The sequence below is a fragment of the Cephus cinctus genome, unplaced genomic scaffold, assembly GCF_000341935.2.
Source record: "Cephus cinctus unplaced genomic scaffold, Ccin1 Ccin1_scaffold0690, whole genome shotgun sequence".
In the NCBI taxonomy this organism is placed as follows: domain Eukaryota; kingdom Metazoa; phylum Arthropoda; class Insecta; order Hymenoptera; family Cephidae; genus Cephus; species Cephus cinctus.
In genome coordinates this window covers 1,785,657-1,803,028 of record NW_014333313.1, presented here as the reverse complement: position 1 = coordinate 1,803,028, position 17,372 = coordinate 1,785,657, and the positions used below count along the sequence as shown (strand labels likewise).

General features: G+C 39.1%; 2 protein-coding genes across 8 annotated transcripts in view; both read left to right on the top strand.

The window, feature by feature from the left end:
* The window catches only part of LOC107269926, a 43,308-nt gene that overhangs the window by 23,702 nt on the left and 2,234 nt on the right, over positions 1 to 17,372 (top strand). For 3 of the 6 annotated variants that reach the window (XM_015744371.2, XM_015744372.2, XM_025087094.1), the window contains exons 4-13: positions 12,503 to 12,681; positions 12,758 to 12,974; positions 13,079 to 13,329; positions 13,425 to 13,648; positions 13,732 to 13,888; positions 14,005 to 14,285; positions 14,402 to 14,533; positions 16,643 to 16,870; positions 16,958 to 17,167; positions 17,316 to 17,363. In XM_015744371.2, coding sequence (XP_015599857.1) covers positions 12,503 to 12,681; positions 12,758 to 12,974; positions 13,079 to 13,329; positions 13,425 to 13,648; positions 13,732 to 13,888; positions 14,005 to 14,285; positions 14,402 to 14,533; positions 16,643 to 16,870; positions 16,958 to 17,167; positions 17,316 to 17,363 — 1,927 coding nt within the window. The remainder of the gene's footprint in view (positions 1 to 12,502; positions 12,682 to 12,757; positions 12,975 to 13,078; positions 13,330 to 13,424; positions 13,649 to 13,731; positions 13,889 to 14,004; positions 14,286 to 14,401; positions 14,534 to 16,642; positions 16,871 to 16,957; positions 17,168 to 17,315; positions 17,364 to 17,372) is intronic. The other 3 variants (XM_015744373.2, XM_015744374.2, XM_015744375.2) reach the window with 3 other exon arrangements.
* LOC107269928 (TNF receptor-associated factor 5) lies at positions 14,528 to 16,557 on the top strand. 2 transcript variants are annotated; one of them, XM_025087095.1, is made up of 2 exons: positions 14,528 to 14,641; positions 14,788 to 16,557. In XM_025087095.1, the coding sequence occupies exon 2, from the start codon at positions 14,822 to 14,824 to the stop codon at positions 16,256 to 16,258; it is 1,437 nt and encodes a 478-aa protein (XP_024942863.1). In that variant the 5' UTR covers positions 14,528 to 14,641; positions 14,788 to 14,821; the 3' UTR covers positions 16,259 to 16,557. The 2 variants fall into 2 exon arrangements, with proteins under 2 accessions (XP_024942863.1, XP_024942864.1); XM_025087096.1 differs by having other exon boundaries at positions 14,567 to 14,641; positions 14,892 to 16,557.

Genomic DNA, 17,372 nt, shown 5'->3' with positions numbered 1-17,372 from the left:
TCTCTTTGTACGTTGCGTGCATAAGTGACGTGGCCAGTGATCATCCCGCGTGCGACAACGGCCTTTCTTCGGCTCCTTAACAATTCAGTACGGAATCGATTTTTCAAGAGTCTCGCGTGTCTACCGAGGGGATGGCGGACAACGGCGACTTCGCATGTAGCGACGGGACTGCCATGAATGGGCCCACCACTACTTCGCTCCCGCGTAACTCTTGGTCATTTACTTATTTGAACGGGCCATAGTCGTAAGTACGAAAGTCGTGTAAAATTCGTAGATCTATTCTAATGTGTTTTCGCATCTTACGACACGTTTATTTACTTGCATTTTAATTCTTGATACATCAACACGTATGCACGTGCTGTGCGAATTTTGTATAAATATTTTGCAATTTTCGACTAAATTACCAAAGAGAATTCTAGTCTTTACAGTTGGGTACTTGTTTTAAAAACTTTTTTTTCCCGATATTCGGTCTTTAAGTACGCATCCGAAATGTTCGTTTTTGAGAAACGACCAAGTGTCTCTTCTGAATATTGAATAACTGAACTTACTTAAGACCTAAGTAGTTCAACTTAAAGTAATTTAATTTCATGATTACGTCACTTACTGACAATTCTTCGTTACTCTGAAATCTCTATACTATCATTACACGAACCCCGGTAAGTATAGTAAATTATAATAAACTCATTCTATAAATGGCATTTGCAACTAGTCATGTTGGTAACACACTAATCGTGTTTGTTATTGTTCACATTAATACCACGAAAACAATTTCAATAAAAATTTTTTAATCAAGCAATTTTCTATCGACTTTCATTACTAGTATTCAATAAACTCATTATTAATTTTTCATTTCATCGCCCTTAAGGCTTCTCCGGGTCGTTACCATCTCCTACTGTTATTTCATCCACCATCATTTTCAAACGTCGACGCTCAACATCAAAGCCGACCATTACGCAATCAAAGAAATCAGCTGATCCCCATCGTGTCAGAGACACTCCCTCCTTTAACCTTCATTCGCGTCTTCCGCATACTTAGCGTTCGATAATCATTCCAGACACAATTTCGTTGTTTTGTATAATGAGAATTTCATCATGAAAGACGAATACGTTCTCATGACGATCAGGTCCGGAATTGAAAAAAATTCCCAGTCGACCAGAGTACAATTGCATTATTTCATACGTCACGTATCTTAATAGACTACAACAACATAACCTCTCCGCTCAATCAAGCAAACTTTATGACCAACGTGTCTTATACTGCACTCCATCTGATAAAGTCATAGAGTTCCGTTCTTGTTTGTTTAAACGAAAAATTCAACGAGGATCCATAAAACGTGATAAGACAACATTGCACCACGAGACAATGTCTAGCGATTATGTTTCACAGTGTTATTCAGTTGCCACGGCAATGCGGAAGAGTCTCGTATCCAAAGCCCGAGCAGGATCGTGCGACATTACGTGTCGTTGCACCGTGTATGAATGAGATAATCTCACGTTTAAATAACGCTCGTCTCTGTTTGCAAAACATGTCGTCTCGGATACCGCAAAGCAGTCGCCGTACGAGGTATGAAAACATACGTGCGGTTTAACGCATCCAAAGTCCTGAGCTCGCATCGGAGCTGAATCCAACGGTCAATAATTGGATAGCTGATAAACGGGGAAGAGGAGATTACGTGAAAAATGTTTAAATAAAAAGTTTGACGTTAATTTCAAATTTTCATAAAAGCGATTTAATTTTAAAATTAGCCAACGGACCACGTGTCCTTATTCTTACCTCCGAGCCTGGATTCAAACTTATGGGTTACCGCTCGTAGATCGTTTTCGGTGTTATTAAAAAAGCGACAATGATCTTACTCGTTAATCTTCTCAACGTTAACTTCTTATCTGGTTTGTCTGTAAATCGCGGAGTCGCTCTTGTGTTACTGACGTTCATCAACGGCGGCCATTCTCGATTAACGGTAAAGCTATAGGACGTAAGCTTCATGTACGTATATTCGTGAAAAGTTCCTCGGGTCGTTAAAGCGTTATACTTCGCGAACGAATAACGGTGACGCGACCCGTCGTAGAAATCAATTTGGATCTACGCCAAGAGATCGGCAACGAACTTGGACATTTGGACGTGAATCGGTATCGTTAAGAATCGGGATGAGTTCAGTGAATCGTCGTCGGATAGTAACTGTCAAAATATAGTAAGTACAGTTATTCTTTATTTATCGTGATTGAGCATTGATGCGACGGAGTGTGCGAAATGAAAAAGGAATAAAAATCGGTGATGACGTCACGAGAAGGCCTCAAGTGATACTGGCATAACCAGTCTCTCAGCCGGTGCGATGGTGGATTTAATCGAGATGGCGTGAAGAATATAAACCGATTTAACGATATGCGGGACAGTGGGCATATGACAAAGGATTTAAATAATTCAATTGACATTCTCCATTGTGGACTCGACGACGCAATATGGATTTTGAATCTATGACCAAACTCTTAAGGTTCGTCGATCTGTGATATTGTATATGTACTTGGAAGGATCGATGGACCAATTTAGAAATAGGTGAATTTAATGAGAGTGACAGCATCGATTTTTTTTTTTTTTTATAGTGACTGCAAGTTATTTTGAAATTCATTATATTTGGTAAAAAAAAATTATGAAATTCAATTTCTTCGCATCGTTGGATATTTTTATTGAACTTTGACGAGGTTAGCTACTGGAATTGCTTTTCGGATTTGTTTTTATTTTTTGGTAAAAAATTTTTTTATTTAGGAATAACTATATGTAACTATTGTAACCGAGTGTCTCTCTCTCTCTATACTGTTGCTTTGGAATAGGCTCAGTGGCATTTGCCAAACAATTAATGCTCCTTGGTCATTGCGTAATGGCGTTACGAAAAAAGGAGGAGCGCTTAGTCTTCTAACGTTGCTAGAGAAAGTTGCGTCGTGTAGTCTGTGCTATACTTGTCTGCTTACCTGCCTTTGTATACCTATAACTCTGTACAGTTACAGATCGACGTAGGCACTGAGAAATCTAGAGTGGCCAAAAGGACGGTGTCTTTGATATAAGTTCGATTTCTACCAAAGAAAAGTCGATCTGTACTATTATATCATACTGGATTACAAGTACGGCCCTATAATGGCAATTATGCAATGGATGGATTACAGTGATACGGGAAACCTGTCGGATGATTAAACATCAGGGAAAATTTGTTATTCGAGATTCCTCTCGACAGCTAATGATCCTGGAGGTCCACGCTGTATAGTATAAAGAAAGAAGGAAAGAAAAAAGCAGATTGGCTGAAAGACGAACGAAAAGACAAATAAATTGCAACATTTTCGTGAAATGACTGTGTAAAAATACTGATGTTCTTTTCATTATTTTTCCTTCAACTTGGTAAGTGCTATGGGAAAATTGTGCAATTTTCAACGTTATGAAAAAAAAAACTTGTTTTTCATCACGCAATTTCACTAAATGTTAATTATTTCATTGTTACTGTAATGCGTGGGTCGAGTTTAAGATTTGTATAGAAAATTGTTTATATTGAGATATTATTGTATTTTCAATATTAATATTCTGAGTACTTGAATTATTTATATCCTTAACGATAAATTTGTCAGATTTCATTTGGCCTCATCTGCACGCCAGCGGACGTGGTTAACAGTTATTTCGTGAAAATGACGGTTCTTCCCGCCGTGAGAATATCAATTTCTTAAAGAACAATAAGTTCTTTTGAAGGTTCCTACAATCTACCGTTATCCGCACAAACGTTAATTACGAGCGAAATACGAACTGGACTTAGCTAAGTGCAAGTTTTACGTAACTAATAATTTGTCAGTTTTATCACCCTCCCCCTCTCCCGCCTCCCCCTCTCACTTACAGTTACGAAAAACTGAGTGCACATGATATTTGTCAATTTTACGAGTGCAAAGGCTTTTCTCGATTTAAAATTATTGATTGCAAATTCATTTCGATTTCATATTTTTTTTTGTTAGTTTACGTCGCAATTTTTTGCTCTGGATTTGCATGGATATTCTCATTAATTTTCGATGCGTTTTGCATGGTGATTTCGTTAGATGCAACCTTCATTCGCACACTGGAATTTACCGTGCATTCGGTTGAGTGCATCGTTGCATCGCGCGCAGGCGTACTTCCTAACACGACTGCTTCCCTGGTAGACTTGCTGCATCAGAACTGCACCGGCACTGCAACTGTTTTCACTACTATGGAATAACTAACGGTTGGCTGGGTATAGCTTAGTCACAGCTACGCTCTTCCCGATTCTATATGCCGCAGCGCGTTGCCAGTCAGTCAAACCCAAATTTGTTGATTCGTGTCAAAATTTAAAGTTGGAACGTAAGTAAAAGTTTAGCGGAACTTTTCACTGCGGAATCATTTTCTCATTGATTTCTAATTAATACATGATATCTGTATAGTGCATTTAATTACTTTTCGCAGAGCGGCAATAAGACTTGATTGATCAATACTTTGATACTAATTTTAATGAGCATATATATACATACGCGCGCTCGTGTGTATTTATTTAAGGGATGCTTTGAATGTTTTTTTCTATGTCCTGAAATGATGAAGACTAACTGCCAGTACCAATGAATATAAACTTTTCCATGCTATTATTCAAATCTTTGTTCTCTCTCGTAAAATATATGAAGTGGCTACTCCGGGGATTACCGATCTATAGGCTATTTCGGGAATTGTATAAATATTTTAACTTCACATCATCACAAATCTCTCTGAGAGACAAATGCGATTTTTCAATGCCTCAGGGATAACGTGTTATTTTGAGGACGGTGATTCAATGTCAAGTATCGTTTGGATACGAATTATCGAATATTGTGCAAGATGATTTTTTTTTTCGAGGATAATTATTTAAAAGTAACGTATAATTTATAAAAGAAATGGAAGGAAATAAATTTTAATGGGAATTCGAGAAATAATTACGCCAAGATTAATCCGGCGCTAACGCCAATGCCTGACATTAACTAAACGCATAAAACGCACAATTCAAACAGGAATTAACACGGACTGCATCCAATGCGTAGCTGTATTTTCAATGCGAAGCAACCGTCGCGAAGCGAGGAGCATAACAACCAGGAGTTTCCTTAGGTTGCCTGATCGATCTATTCTCAGGAATCCAAGGTGCAAGAGTCTGGTCGCGTAATCGTGACTGCGTGTAAAATTTGACGTCTCCAAAGTTCCTTAACAGGATCGAATACACAGATAGCCGTTCCAGTTTCAATGATTTCGTCAATCCAATGGGAATGAATCTCGGCGTAGTCACACGTGGAGATCCGCGTGCGTCTATAGGGAGCCAGGAGTCACGTGAGCCTGTACAGTTACATACGAAGTTCAGCCGAGGAGTCTCAAGGTCCGCAAAGAAACATGGCTCGCTCGGGCCGCAGTCAAGCGGAGACAGGAGGCCGCCTCAGTGAGCCACGTCGCGTCTTTAACGCTCGTCGATTCGCTCCGTTGCCGTATTCGATGGAACAGCCGCATGTCTGTGTTTCGTATGGATTTCGCGACAGCCCCGACGTCTTTTTATTGGCAATTACTTAATTCACGCACGCTCGAGGAAACACGGAACGGCGTCGCTCGGAAGAAAGAAAGTTTTCCTATTGTCGCAAGGATCCACGCGAATATACTTAATCACTCGTGCGACCATTTTTCACGTTAACGTCGAACGCTACTCGGTGACTTGTCATGTTTGGTAGAAAGTAACGAGAGTCTGGCTTTACCTCGGACGAGACGTTAGGAGACAAAATAGTCACCTCGTTGACCAATCACGAGTCATTGTTAACTACCTACTGCTGTTTTAGCGGAAACGCGTTGTTTTGTCAAATTTCGACATGACACTTCATACCGTTGCAATATCCGTGCTTTTTTCCCTGAAACCTTGAACCGTTCTAGTGTGTGGGATTGTGCAAGGGTAGCGCAGTGAGTGCTGGGCACTTAGTGTTTACCAAAGTAAAAGTACCCAGGGGATGAGTCTGCCGGGATAGAATGAAGCGTCGGCTACATGAAGATTCAGTTTAATTTGTGACATGAAACCAGCATGAACAACGATCCGGCTGTATGTCATCGGTACTTTTACTGCAGTCAGCGCAGACATCGTATCAGGTATCGTTAAGCATATATCGATCGTGTTTATGTGTACGTGGAGAAATCCGAAAAGTAATACATATTCATTTCTTGAATTATGATTTTTTACAAGGTATCATACCGTGTCTCAATATTTCATTTTTACATTATTTTCCCTTTTTTTTCGTCATTCATTTTTGCCATCCCACGATACTTCTCTCGCGACACACCAGGCAATCTTCATCGAGCAAATTTTATGCATGGCTTTCCGATACCATAGAAAATACCAAAATACCATATTTCCGAAATACCATAGAAATGTATTTTCCTTTCTCATGCTGTCTCAAGACTCATTCCATTCTCTGTTTGATGTATCGTTGCGTATGATGTCATTGGACGTTAATTTGCGCCCGCTCGTAAATGCGGATCAAGGTTGTGCCGATCTATCTTGCAGGCTAGATTTCTAAATCAGCTATAGGATGGGTAACCTACTATCATATATTTTGATAGTATGTAAAAATTTTAATTTTTGTAAATAATTTATATTACATAAAAACATTAATCCGTATGGTACTTCTTGTTTTTTTATGTATATTGTGAATATATCTTTTCCTATTATAGTGTTATTATAGTGTTGGCGATGTATCGCTCATTATCGATAACACCTTTCTACAGATTTCACGTAACCATTCGTTACTGCTTATCATAATACATAAGATTCTTTAACGTATGCTTATACACGGTGTATTAATACGTCGCTGTTCGCGTGTTCGATTAGTCTCTAAATACGTGTAGCGTAGGAGCGTATGTTTCACATGGAACTGATAATGCAATCGAATTCATCTAGAAAGATTGGGGAAGTCCTCGTTTACCGGTTAGAATATGGACTTGATTCGTTTATGCGCGTTTGTTTGGGAGTAACAAATTTTTATTGCAACTTCACTTTCCTGCGTGCATGTACATTCGATCGACATGTAATATTTCGCAATCTCAGTTTAGATTTATATTGTTATTGTAGAAAGCAATATCGTCGCCCATATGTCATTCTGACAACGATTCACATATTTCACAGTCTGCGATTCAATAGGAACTGCGTGTGTTGTAAGTGGTGTTAATTAATGCATTTTAAACTGCAATAAAAAAAAATTATCCCGTGTAATACGTTTCATGAAATCCAGGTGCATGATACGTGACTGCATCTTTAGGTCGAGTATATTTTTTTTCCACCATACATAATCACATGGCAGAGGTCAGCTAATCAGAAAATTATTCCATACACGTGACTTCTGCATGATTTTCCCAAGATGCACCACCAACACGTGCTTCTTTCGAACCGGCCACGCGAAATTCATATATGCCTGAACACGCAGTTTATATTCAAAAGAAGGAATGTGCCTTATGCCAGATATCGATATTCCTGTTGAATTCGTGCGTTTCGTCCTGTTCTTTGTACACTTTACGTCTTCTCGACGTAAAGTCTTTTAACCTCAATCCCTAGAAGATTGTCGTCATTTTGAGACTTTTAATTCCACCTTGCCAGAAATTCGGGCGAATCTCATTAGAATCTAGGAGAATTATTTCGTTGGGTCTTTGGAGTTCGACCTGCGTTACGACGTGTCTCGGTGCACGAATGGCTGCACGAAATAATACGTTCGTAAGAACCGAGGTGCGCCATTGTCCGGATGCAGGAGGGCGCGACTACGTCTTCCGGATTTTGAATGCCGCGATGGGCTGGTGAACTCTGTCGCTATTAAATGGGGAGTTAAAGGATGTATTTATCTTATGCAGAATACCGGCAATCCTAATGAGGCCATTTCTACGCTCGAGTAGCCATAACGAAGGTACTTTCTCAAATTGTTTTTCTTTTTCGAATTCATTATACGTATTCGTTCTTTGGAAAATTCGGCGAAAATTTTTCTTTATTTTTTTTTTGCAAGATTCATGAAAATCATGGTAATACCTCTGAGTAGCAGGAAAAATCGTAACAAAGTCGAGTAAGATTGTAAATAATCGTATAAAGTGGAAATTTTCATTTCATAGATATATTTTGAATAATTGTATCATTCATACGAATTTTACGGTCGTTGCATTATTCGTAAAAAATGTCATATGTAAGATCGCGTCCTTCGCGGGTGCCTTTATTAATTGTACACGACTATCTGCGCTCGACGCTAAATAACTCATTAACCGAATTAGGAGACCAATAAAAATTAAGTACTTTTCTTCTCCCATTGGAGGGTCGATTCGTCGGTGCACTTGGAGCATTTATTTCTAAGAAAGAATTCACATTCGACAGTACTGCACTGTATGGAAAGAGGTATATATAGAATCGGCTGCTACGAAAATATTTTATAAAAATGCATTGAACGACAATTAGATCATATCGATGTTTAGATACACCTACTATGTTCAAAGTCCGGAAATTTAGTTTTTGCAACGCTGTACGGAAAGTATACAGTTTGTGCACCAAAAAACAAGCACAAAACGGTCCATTCTTGACAAGTTCAGAGTGTGCGGGAATCATAACATTCCCGCACGGGAACACATCAAGAATCGGCCATTTCGTGCTTCTTTTTGGTGCATATCCTGCGAACTTTCCGTGCATTGTTGCAAAAAATAGTATATGACACGCATGCGGGTTGGTGATTCCTACTCGTGTGACGTTTGCCACGATACTGACTCGTGTCACACTCGTAGGAATCACCAACTTTCCGCACTTGTATCATAATGTACTATTTTCAAACTAACCGTAGACTTTTCGGTTCCGGCGTTACGGTAAAATTTGTTATTCGCTATATATTGTTTTTTTTTTTTTTTTAACAGACATCTATAATTGCTACTACAAGTAACACGTATTTTGTAGGAGATTTTGATGATGCAAGTGACGGAGGTTATAATTTTTTTTTTTCTTAAAATATATTGGAATAAACCATCCGTGATTATAAAGCTGTTCTGACGTATCGTCTGTTTCTTTAGAGAAGTTGTTTCTTAATCGAAGAATTCAAGATGTCATTGAGTTTGGTCATTGTCCTTTCCCCACAAGAATTTTGCATCTGTTATTTTTAACACATCCGTAGGTGAATACAGTGACGAATCTAAATGGAAAAATGCCAGAAGGCCGAGCACCGGCTCCGCGCGATTTGCAGTCAATCGAAAGATGGCGCCAACGTGTAACTTTTTTATTTCCCAATCGCTACAATCCATTAGTTCCGTGTGGGTAAGGAGCTTTTCCAGAACGATTGGCATGTTACTCTAGACTTCTCTAGCTAATCGAGTATGGACCCAGCAACTATGTGTCTCGGTATGTTCGCGTAATCGATTAAAAATTATTCGCAAGACTTTTAGTTATTCAAATCGGTTCTCTCTATCAATACATTAGTACCACGTCAAGGTTAGATGCCGGGAAGAGTCCTTGAATTTAGACTCCATGAAAATTTTGCCTGGCAATCTCAGATGATTCGCTCATCCTTTGATCGACGGTGGCTCGTTTTCGAAATTGTTATGAGCGTTTACTCATGATTCTTTTTTTATTTTCTCTTACGTTACTGCGGAACTTCATGACCTGTAATACACCTCAGGTCAACGGATGACTATTTTGAACACATTTCGGATGTTCCTTGCCTGACCGCAATGACAAGATGCATCAGTCATACCGACCAGTTATTAGTGGTACGAGTGCCTGGATTATATTGATTAAATATTAGACCTAGTTTTTTTTAATCAATTTGACATCCGTTCACAAATCTGATAATACATGCATATTCGTGACACGTCAAAGACGTTTCGAATGCGAGTTAATGAAAATATCGATTTCGAATTTTTGGAAAATTCTACTCCTCGACTAATGTCACCTGTCACTATTAGACCATATCTGTCCACGTGAGATTAATTAAAATTACACCCCACTGAACATGTCAACGACTCTAGTTTCAAGTATCTCATTATTATTATTATTCATATGGAAATAATTATCGTCACTGATTATGTCACCGTTGCATTTTACAGGAGGCAACTCTCTAATGATTCGGTTGAAAATAATTGATAAGCACTCAAGGTACTTAATTTCAATGCAATTTGCAAAGCAGAAATACATTTTTCGGATAATTACGAACTTTAAGGTTTCACCTAATGAAATTTCGTAAATTAATTCCTCGTTATATAAATTTTGGCAAACCCTTAAAAACAAGGTCTGCAAGGGTCCTTATCACTTAATCTCCACTCTTCGTACTGGCACGTTTTCGTCTCAACGTTCGTGACGCGATTATAAACTGTATGCAACGTTCTTTTTATCGTTGTTAAACGACGATTACCCAGGTGCATAATTCGTAAGATTTGGCCGTAGGATACGAGGTACACTAAATCAGTTTTTTCATCCTGTCGAATTCTCATCCCATATGGAATCCTAAGTGAGTGTCGTTAGGCACGTATCGCGAGTCATGCGAAACATTCTCGATCTTACAATTTCACGAAACGTGGGGGAATTTCTCATTCGCATTGCAAATTTCTCACGCACTCCATGGAAACTTCTTACATCTCTTACCAACCGCGTAATTATTCCTGTGATCGTAATACCGTAAATGCATCTTGCAGAAGGTCGTGTACATACATACATACATTGGAAACATGGAGAAAACGAGATTCGAATCTACTCGAATTGCCCTGCAGTCGCTACTCACTTTGCCAGGAAGTATCGGTATGCCTTTTACTCTGTTTCCTCTCTTTGACAGAATGACGGCCATGACCAACAATTCCTGTCCAAGCATACACAATCAAGGCCGCGTTGTACGTTCTATGTTTTACTTTTCTTGGTTCGATCGTTTCGGTACAAAAAGTTACTCCGTGCCCATTTATTATTGATCGTTCGTGCGACCGTGATAGGCTCGATCGATCGGGTACTTGTAAAGTGTAATTGTCAATCGAATTTTTAAGAACCAAACGCATGCGTTTTTACAACGTTAACGTAACAGTTATTGATATATGAAAATTCGTGGGACTGTTTGGCTAACGCGTTAAGGACACAGTATAACCAACGTTGAATCAGTCACGCTATTGGAGCACCCGAAACACAATGTAACGAATTAGCCTCGCGGTAAGTTTAAATTGAAGCGGTCGCCGTAAGCGAATAATTCGTTCTCAGAATGGCAATGGTTTAAATAGGTACGACGAGGATATATTCAATTCGTCCTTATAACGTCAGTGAATTGAAACTCTTCATAGGATTCGTTATGACGGTAATATATGGTTTTAAGTTTCTTAATAGTATTTTGATTATACGGTTTAAAAGAATTTTTAATTATGCAATAATATCGATGGAATGTGAAATTAACATTTTTATATGATATCCTCGATGGCAAACACGTATTTACATAAGTTACACATGATAAATATGTTGTTATTCGAATGTCCTATAATTCAATATTCCTATCTCTGTTCCCTTTAGATAATTAATCTTTTCGTATCGGCTAATAAGAGTCCCCTGTCAAAACGTCCCACGTTCTCGAATTCCGTATATCCATACTAAGCTTGTATCGCTGTAATAGAGAGCCTGCACTTTCCGTTTCTCGTTCCGGGCAAGTGTAGCCAATGTTGGCTCGCGACTGGCTCGACCATGAATTTTCGAATGACATGCAGTTATGTTTGACCTGGTTTGAAGGTGTCGCACGCGCGCACTGATTATTCGTAAACTTTTGCAATTGCCTAATTGAACCTATAGCCGGTATCGCAGAGCTACCTATACCGGTACCCTCATGGACAACAATTGTTAATTTACTTGTAAATTTACAGTAAAAAATAACGTTTCTGTGAACGTGAGAAACTTTTATTCCCCAGCTACGAGATGCATCGGCCATCTTGTTCCTTGACCGTGATATTAGTTTACTCTAGCGTACGTATAAAGGAGGTCAACAGATTATGCTATCTCGCAAATCGCATAATCTTCGTGCGAGCCGCTGACGTTTCTTTGAGGATAACACATTCCGCATTTAGCTGCTGTTTTCTGCAGACTTGTCTATGTTTACTACGCACGAGGTCAGATCCATCCTACAGCTGGATCTCTCGTAACGCTATGTTAAGAAGCGTGGAAAAGAGTCACTACTCACTTCAGTATTGCATATTCCACCACCTACTTTTTTAAATGTTCATTTAATATCTGCTTTCCTTAATCTGCCTACTCTGTTAGATATACATTTTTTGACTTCGATCAAATTTTTGTCAGCCATTTATACATTATTATTCTTCGTAAAATTTCTTTTCACTGTCGATTCTCTGCATTCGCGTGAATTGTCCTGTGGATCGAATTGAATTACGGATACGGGTGACACAGGGAGTTATATGGATATCAAGGAATATCGCTTATGTGGATTAACACTGTAAGACGTCACGGTATTGTTTGTTGTAATGGTTTACTTTATTGTTACAGGATTTGCGAGAGACAGAGAGGAGCGGATCGTGATGACGAGAGAGACGAGGATGACGACGAGGATGAAAATCCATTAGGAAGATGGCCACACGCCTTGAGTCCTGCTCTTGCATGTCTAGGATGTACTCTTGGTCTCTTCAACATCAGCAGGTTCGCCATCCTTAGCATACAATTTGGAGGTAGGTCGAGCGAGGATGAAATTACTACACGGAAAATATGAGAATTTTGAATTAATATAAATTGTCTTTTTTCTAGCAAATTTCATTGTTCAGTTCCTGGTATTGTCTCTGATATTGGGCATACCCCTATTGACCCTACAAGTATGCCTGGGTCAGAGACTCGCAGCTGGTGCCGTGGACATGTGGAAAATTTCACCCCTCTTTCAGGGTGTCGGAATTGCTCTTCTCACTGCACAGGCTTTCATTGGAATTTACAGTATAGTCGGTGTCTCATGGATGTTTGTTTACTTCAGGTAAGCCATTCGTCCATGCTTATTCACTTTATTGATGAATAGTATGCGACGCCATTGATATAGTTGCTATCCGCAAAGTGTATGACGCAACGTTTTCTTCTCAGAGATTCATTCATCACGAAGCAAGACAGGTATCGATGGGCAGAATCATTTCTTCTCTATAGAGAAGACACCAGGCCTACACACAATGGCACCTCGTACAAGCTGCACGAAACTGTTCCCGATTACTTCAGCGGTGCCGTTCTGCAGAGGCATCATCTCAACGAACCTGATCCAGGAGTCGTGACCCTTAAGTTTCAAGTGGCATTTAACTTGGCCGTAGTATGGATGATCGTGTTCGTTTCATTGAGCAAAGGTGAGACTCCTGACACGAAAACGAACTACCAATAATTGTGAAAGTGACTTGTGATGACTAGTGATTTATATATTTTTCTCAATGCTCTGTTACAGGTCTCAGATCGTATGGCAAAGTGGTGTATGTCTTTACCCTAGTCCCGGTATTTGGAACTCTTGTCCTTTGCACAAAGTTATTGGGGCTCACGCCAACCGGCTCTATCCATCAATTGTTTCCTGCTACTGTTTGGAGTGAATTCTTCATTAACGGAAAATCGTGGGTAGCTGCTTCTTCCGAAGTCTTCCTTACTTGGGGTTTACTCGGATCCGCCGCCATGCAGGTAAACGAAATTCAGATTGTACTTTTAATGCTTTAAAATAATTTTAATTTAGTTCCTTGTTCTATCGTTTAAATTACTTACAGATTGCTGCGCACAATAAGCACAAGCATCTTTTGCAAAGAGACACGAGCCTCGTTGTCGTTTTGACATTTGTGGTTCTTCTGTTATCCGCCTTTCTAGCCAATACTTGCGTTCAAATTTTACGAAGTCACGGATACGTGTACACTACGAGCTCTTTCGGTGAGTCCGTTATATTTACGGATTACTTAGAATTTTCATTTCATTCGTTAAAGTATATTTTACATTGTTATTATGTTTACGATTCAGCATTGTACAGCCTTTGCCTTTCGTTCCAGAAAGAATATCAGGGTATACGTTCATGCGTCTTGTCAATCAACCAGCACCACCTGGTTATAGCAGTACTCCTGAAAGATTTATGTCACATGCATCCTTTCTGGTTGGTCAACGTGTTCTGAGACCCGGTGCAGACCTCAGCATTGAATCAGGCTATCAAGTATTGAGACTCTCTACTGAATTGGTACCAGCAACCTTGGCACTTTTGGGCACTGAACAAGTCTCACCGTTCTGGGCTGTATTATTTTACTTCATTCTAATTCTTTTTGGAATTGCTCAACAGGTAAGCGATATAATTCGATAAATTTTTTTGGAATATTATTGTTGAAAGCATTAGGTAATATTTCAAGTGTACCTTACGCATATACATCCATTATATTTATTATTCTTTTTCTATAGCTGGCTATATGGCATTGTGTCATTACTGGAATAATGGCCATCAATACAAAAATGATGAAACTCTGGGAAACCACAATTACCTTCTTCAGTTGCGCCTGTGCATATATCCTGGGACTTCCTATGGCCACGGAGGTAAACAGTCATTCTACTTTTCTTCCTATTAGCATTCATGAGATATAAGATAGCGTGAGATACCAGAAAGGGGTGCGACCTCGTTTCAAATCTTTAGTCAGCATGCAGGTGAGTAAAACGAACAAATATATCAGTGACACACTCACTACCGTCCTATCAGAGAGAGAGAGTTGGGAAATCGTTAGTTCAGCTAGATAAGTCTTATCGCGCGAGATCAATTTTATATACGACTCGTGACATCTTAATATCTTTAGTTTCCTGAGTGCTTGCGAAGTGACACATCGCGGAATGAATAGCAACGTTAATTCAATTGTACGCAGAAGCGTCTCTTGCTATTTCTGTAATGAATTTTTTGAAGAACGTTATTTACCGGAACACGTCAAACACTGTTGTGCCGTACTGGAAGAGTGTCCAAAGAAGTGTGGAGCGTACGTGCCTCGACGTAACATGGAAGCTCATCTGCGTCAGTGTGTGGAGAAAAAAGTGAGGAATATACACCCGTTGGAGACGCAAAATCAGACGCAGAGCGATTTGTTATGGAGGGACAAGATTTTCTCGATTTTGAGTTTGTTACGTTCCGCTGTGGACGGCAGCGAACGAGAAAGAAAACGATTGGAGGAAGCTGTAACGCTGAGTATGAAAAACATTGAAAGAAAACATGCCGACATGGAAATCCTACGACTGAGCGTTCTAGAAGATACTGAACGAGTGCGTCAGGATTCTGTTATTTTTGAACAACGACTTCTGGCACTGGAAAGAATTTTTAATGAGATCGATCAACATACCAACTTCAGTTTCAAACAAGTCGCGGAACAGTTGGATTTCATACAAACTGAATTAGCAGCTGATAGGAATAAGTGCGGCGAGATGATTAACGAGTGGCAAACAGAATTGAAAGGATTTAAGACATTTTTGGCTAAAGAGAGCGTCATGATCAGTGGGATGTGGCATGAGCAATTGGAAAAGATGCACGACATGAAGCTTGAATTGGAAATGAGATGTAAGGGCAGTAGGGAATTGACGGAGAAGCATGATATTCTATCTGAAAAAATTGATATACTTGTAAGGGAGATGCGAAATCATTCAGAGGCCATAACAAATCAAGCGAAGGAAATTAAAACGTTGAAGTTTCAAATGAAGGACAACGTTAAGTATGTCGAGGATTTGATTAAAGATAGCTTAATTCAAAGCAAACTACAGGACAGTGACGAAAATGATGTTTCCAAACATACCGAACAGATATCTACAAATGGTCGCTTGTTATGGCGGATAGATCGTTACAAGGAGAAGATGACTGATGCTAAGGAGAACGACACTGTATTGCGTAGTCCTATATTTTATAATAAAGATTACGGATACACTTTAAGAGTGGAATTATTTTTGAATGGAAGAGGTCAATGGAAAGATCGACACATTATCGGATGCTTACGTGTAATTGATGGCAAGTGGGATCCGTTATTGGATTGGCCTTGCGTTCTACAAGCTACTGTAACCTTAAGAGATCAAGAGAATCCGGCAAATGATATTCGAAAGATTGTCAAAGTTACGAAGAAACTGAAGGATGGCGATTCTCAAAAACCAGACAATGAATCGGGATTGTATATGTTCATACCTCATACTAAATTAACAAGATACCCGGGATACGTGAAAGACAATGTCTTATTTCTAGATATACAAACGAGAGATTTAAAAATTGGTGGATCGACTCCATCGCTAATATCATAGATGAATAAGATAAAACTAATGATAATATTGGCCGTGAAAGCCTAAAATCTCAAGATAAAACTACTAAATTCAATTCAATATTTATAATCGTAAAACCTGTTTCCGGACTTACTATGAATCTCACTGTAAATACGTAGCCATCGATATAATAAATTCATTTCTATCTCGGGTGCGCACTTTAATAGTATGATAATTCATTCTTACTGGGACACGTCATCTTGTTTTCTCAAAACATGTGTGATGCGTGTTGCGAAAAGCACGTGTGGAATGCTGCGAGTGATAAGAAGCTAATCTTTCTAGGTATCTAAGTTAAAATAGAAACATAGTATTTTAATTTACGTTTTATTAATTCCATGATATTTATTGTAATTATTTTTTTTTTAGTTGGGCATTTACGTAGTCTATTATCTCGACTATACGATTGGCGGCGGCTGGTGGATAATGGTTCTCTACTTGGTCCAAGTTGGAGCAGTATTTGCAGTAAGAGGTCGTCCACATACCGGCGAAGCCGTTGTAGCTGAATTATTTCCACCCACGGGAAGATGTCTGAGACATTGGGCTGGACCACTCTTGTCGTTCACGTGGAATGTAATCTTGCCTGTTACCTTAATGGTAAGTTTTATATCAATAGTGCTTCTAAGACAGTTTTATACTCGACGATTCTATTTAACACTTAAAATAAACAATGCTTATTCCAAGGTACTCAGTATTACCGTATTCAAGAGCAGTGGCTTTCGAGAACTGTATACGTACCGAAAAACAAGCAGGGATTACTGGTCTGTGTGGGCAAGACAACTGGGAGCTGCTATACAGTTGATACCAATTTTAATGATTCCAGCCGTGGCAATTATTCAGACTTGTCGCTATCTTAATAGTGGACCGCCGGATATATTCGATGTAAGGGTTCGAGTGAGTTTTGTTATATTTTTAGATCCAGTGTAATTGTAACCTAATTATTTTAAAACTGACTAGTAGTAACGCGACCTTTGTTCCTTTGATATTAATATACTCAATTTTACAAATCATTATTATTCTTCCTCTTTCATGCAAACGTTAGAACGAACAAATGGAAATTAACGTTAGTCACTGTGAGCAGTGCAATGGCGTAAGTCAA